Source organism: Anneissia japonica, unplaced genomic scaffold (assembly GCF_011630105.1).
Source record: "Anneissia japonica isolate Jap-2015-1 unplaced genomic scaffold, ASM1163010v1 scaffold15600_len2193_cov232, whole genome shotgun sequence".
NCBI lineage: Eukaryota > Metazoa > Echinodermata > Crinoidea > Comatulida > Comatulidae > Anneissia > Anneissia japonica.
Window position 1 is genome coordinate 1 of NW_022707920.1, and position 2,193 is coordinate 2,193.

General features: G+C 33.9%; 1 protein-coding gene across 1 annotated transcript; it reads left to right on the top strand.

Moving 5' to 3' along the window:
* Positions 1-431: 431 nt before the first annotated feature.
* LOC117106456 (probable DNA double-strand break repair Rad50 ATPase) lies at positions 432-1,777 on the top strand (the record flags this gene model as incomplete). Its single annotated transcript, XM_033247821.1, is given in 3 exon segments — positions 432-547; positions 795-897; positions 1,574-1,777. Coding segments are annotated over 3 exon segments (423 nt in total), but the record flags the coding sequence as incomplete, so codon positions are not given.
* Positions 1,778-2,193: the final 416 nt, after the last annotated feature.

A 2,193-nucleotide genomic window follows, 5' to 3' on the forward strand; every position in this document is an offset into this window, starting at 1 on the left:
TATATATTGGATTCTGGTTAAATGTACATTAATGGTAGCACTCAAAATTAGTTGTTCAGTAATGGCATTTTAAAGGTTAGAAAGGTTAGAAACTCCTTTGTTTTTACAAAGGTTAGAAAGGTTAGAAACTCCTTTGTTTTTACAAAAATATACTTGGTCAAGTTAATGTATTTTAGCATGACTATACACACCTACACGTTTTGGGAAGATTGATTTTCATACACTGGATTCATGGTACAGTAGGCCTACATTCATAAATTTGACTTGCCAACAAAAGGTGAGCTTGTGGCACCGCGGCTTGGGCTGACGCTTAATATCAAGTGCTGAAAGTTAACGTGCATATAGCCAGAATTGATAAATTTATGTGACCGATAATGCATAGACTTACATTACCAAAGATAAATTATTATTTTTTGTTGTCTTGTCATTAGCTAGAGAGTGAGGTATTGTCATTGAAAAAACGACTGGAAGAACTTAGGAAAGCAAAGAACACAACAGTTCTGAAGAAAGAGAAAGAATACATTTCAACAGCAAATCCTAAACAACGGTAAGTTATGTTATTGATAGAAATTAGCGAGCTGCTTGCACTAATAAAGTCCATTTTAATGCTGTCACACTTTTGGCCTTGCTAGGCTCGGTCAATTATTTTGATATTTTTTGGGTAGTGGTCTTTCAGAATAGGTCATGTAGATTAGCTCATATTTATGCAGTTTACCTTTTTATTATTAGTGCATTATGAATTTATTTATCAACACTCCTTTATTTAATAGTTAAATTGGATTATTTCTTTCTAGATCAAATGGAAGTTCTAACTCGAGGTTAGAGCAGAGGTTGGAACAGTTAAGAATTGAGCATGAGAAGGAAATAAGAGAGTTACAAGACAAGAAACCAGCTGAGGTACCAAAGCCTGATCTACATGAACATCATTTTTTTTTTAATGTGGTTTCATAAAAAAATGTGCTGCTGCATAAACAGTTCAATAAAAATCCAACTATAATAGATAATTATTTTTGCATACCCACCATCTGAAATAGACACAGGTAATAATATCTAACATTAGCATGAACAAATGGCTTTTTTTGCCATAAGGATGCAACACTCTGAATGAATGAGGTATAAAATTAATCAACTATACATGTTTAGTGGCCGAGGAGTAAGGCAGGCGCGCTGCTAACTACATCCTTAATATTGGCGCTGGTTCAAGCTGCTCCTCGCTTAGGGCTCGGTTGGTAGAACCAAGTCTTCTCGGATAAACACTTAAAATGGAGGTCCAGTGTAGACATCTGGCTTGTGTGCAATTTAAATAACCCATTGCATCTTCGGAAAAAGTAGGGAGTTACCCCGAAGCTGTGGTTCATTTTAGCTCCTGTCATGGAATGATGTGAACCTGTAGATACATTAAGCACCTCTTTGTGACATTGACGGACCATGCCATACGCAAATCCGCTCAGTGTTGCTGCAAGTTACGGGTTATTCTCTCCTACCTTTACCTTTACTTTTTAATCTTAAGTTATACTTTATGATGTATTAAGGAATTATTCACTTAAATTATCTTGATTTTTTATTGGCACAGGTCAAATGCAATCATTTACCAGAAATTTCAAAATTACAAAAGGAAAAGAAAATCCTAGAAACTGAAAATGAAGATATGAAGCGCATAAATCGGGATCTAAAAGAAGAAAATAATTCATTATTAAAGAAGTTTGAAGAATTATTCACAGAATTGAGCATAAAAGAAGCACAGTGGTGTGAGAAAGAAGAGGAGCTTAACTTAAAGGTTTGATTTTATATTATTTATGTGGCTGGAGGTTTTATTGTGCATCAAGATCTTGACAAGATAGTGTTCTCCACGATTTCTGAATGCATATCCTGTAACAACACAGTGTAGGCCGCCCTCTTAAAATTACAATTACTTTTTAACTTTGACATCTATGATCTTTGTGCAAAGTCTGTAACAACCACAATATAACAACTAGAACAACCTTTCTCAATTTATTTATTTATTTATTCAACTGAACATACACTTTTGTTTCAGTGGCACACAACATTTCGGTGCGTTCAATGAGAAAGAAAAAAACAACTAAACTAAAAGAGACTAAAAGTTATACAAAACAATTATACAATAACTGTATTCATTACTGTATTGGTGTTGAAACAAAATCCACTAAATAAAAAACAACATTACAGTAGTAA